At 35.2% G+C, this 1,992-nt stretch overlaps 1 protein-coding gene across 3 annotated transcripts in view; it reads right to left on the bottom strand.

The window, feature by feature from the left end:
* Window positions 1-149: 149 nt before the first annotated feature.
* Window positions 150-1,992, bottom strand: part of ARPC3 (actin-related protein C3) — a 2,465-nt gene continuing 622 nt past the window's right edge. For all 3 annotated transcript variants that reach the window (XM_021420822.2, XM_021420823.2, XM_021420821.2), the window contains exons 2-5: window positions 1,626-1,708; window positions 1,393-1,501; window positions 1,039-1,308; window positions 150-445 (exon numbers count right to left, since the gene is read on the bottom strand). In XM_021420822.2, coding sequence (XP_021276497.1) covers window positions 303-445; window positions 1,039-1,308; window positions 1,393-1,501; window positions 1,626-1,628 — 525 coding nt within the window. In that variant the 5' untranslated portion in view covers window positions 1,629-1,708 and the 3' untranslated portion in view covers window positions 150-302. The remainder of the gene's footprint in view (window positions 446-1,038; window positions 1,309-1,392; window positions 1,502-1,625; window positions 1,709-1,992) is intronic.

Raw genomic sequence — 1,992 nt, 5'->3', positions numbered from 1 at the left:
TGAAGATAAGGAGGGTGTGTTTTTACATGCCAGAGAAAGCACTACCATAATCCTCAGCCCCCATGTTAACTCATAACCAAGCTTTATACCAGCAAGCACAACATGAAGCCAAAGTGATGCTTTTTCTGCTTGCTTGTCTCATGAAGCAATGAAGACAACAAAATACTAATTTCCATCAAAAGAATCTGACGAAATGTACAAGTCAACTTCATTACAGACATTCAAAACATATCATCTTTTCACATCAAAATTCAGCTTGCTTTTACAAGTTACTTTTCATTGGATATTCAACAGTTATTTTTTCATGGAGCAATGATGTTCATGAATTTCCTTTTAGCAAATGCTAACCACCATTTATTTGGAGTTCCATTGGGCCTATAGGCGACACTCAACAGTCTCCCACTCGTTTCTTCTCTTATTTGCTTCAGATAATTCCTGAGCAGTTCTGCATTTAAGAAACTAACAAATTATACAATAGCAAATTATCAAAGCTTCAGTAGTCAAAGCAGCGAATATGATCAGAAAGGATAAGGAGCTTTCATGTAGCAGACAGAAACCAATAGTTTTACGAAATATTATAAGCATTGCAAACTTCCTACAACATTTATTGTGTATTGATCAAAGCAATACTAGAAAACAAACAGAGTCAAAATTTTTTGGTCATCAAAACAGAGGCTTTTAAAACAACTTGATACAATCATGGCAAGGATGCTCTTTAAACAACTTGATCCCCTCAAGTTAAATCAGCATAAATTCAAGAATGACATCAAGTTGTTAAGCAAAACTGTAATGGTAAAGAAGGAAGTGCATTGCGTTCTCATAATTCTCAATCGTTTATGAAAAAATAATTCAAAGTTATTGTTGTGAGATAAGTAAAGACAAAAACAATAAAAAGATCAAGTACAGAGAAGTAGCTGAGTGACTAAAATGATATGGTACTGATACTCCGGACAAGTTTCACAAATAGCCAGCATTTCAATATTCTATGAGACATTTAATGTACTACAAAATGGAAAAGAAAATAGTAAGGAGATTTGCCTGCTTCCTTCTGAGACTGTGGAAGAGCAAAGAGCCCTGGGAAAGGAAAACCAGATTCTCCAGGCACAGGAACCTTTTCCAAGCCCAAGTTAATGATTGCCTTGGTCCCTTCAGCCAAGGTTCTACAGCCTTCAAGCCTCTTCAGAGCCACATTTATATAGAAAGTCAAATATATAAGGAGCTTATCTGCAGGGCTCTTAATATCAAAGTTTCTAAAGAACACGTTGGCGCGAAAGAATGTGATTGCCTCATCAACAATATCTGTTCTATCTGCACACAACCATCTCGAATGATCAACTCAAGAATAAGAAAAGAACATAATACCCAATGAAGCTGATAAAACATAAATCCAACCTCGATCTGAAACAGGAGCAGGACCCTTTATATGACTTTTTAAAGGAAGTAAAGGGCAGCCACAGGCTTTAGCAATTCCTTCCTCATCAACAAAACTAGAATGATAAACCTGCCATGTAGCAACTATTTTTAAGCGAATAGGAACCATAAATATCATAATCAAAGCTATTAAGAAATACAAACGTAACCCAGCAGAGGAAGGGAGAGGTAAGGAAAGAGATTTATTGCGATACCATTTTCGTTGAATTCCCTTTCCAAATAAACAAAATCAAGAAATTGGATTTCCCCAAGAAGGAGATAAGGCAACCAAATATTTCTGCGGAGAACAACAGAAGAAGACCTAATTACAATCAATGGCAATGATTTTTCCCCAAAAGCAAGAAATTTCCCCATCAAAATTATAAAAAATAAAAACAAAAACTATGAAAGTACTAAGTTCATAGTTTTCTAACATGGCAGTAAGAAAGACCTGAAATCTTAAGAAAAAATTAGCACAACCAAATTACAGAAGCCATGAAATGCAAGATTAAGGCAAAGCATTACAGTAATGGGAAACCCGATTCGTTCTGTATAACGCACAAAAATATTTTAACATATATA

The sequence above is a fragment of the Theobroma umbraticum genome, unplaced genomic scaffold (genome assembly GCF_002168275.2).
Source record: "Theobroma umbraticum cultivar Fairchild unplaced genomic scaffold, ASM216827v3 scaffold_56.0, whole genome shotgun sequence".
Classification (NCBI taxonomy): Eukaryota; Viridiplantae; Streptophyta; class Magnoliopsida; order Malvales; family Malvaceae; genus Theobroma; species Theobroma umbraticum.
The sequence above is the reverse complement of the archived record's forward strand: the minus strand, read 5'-3'. Positions and strand labels throughout refer to the sequence as shown.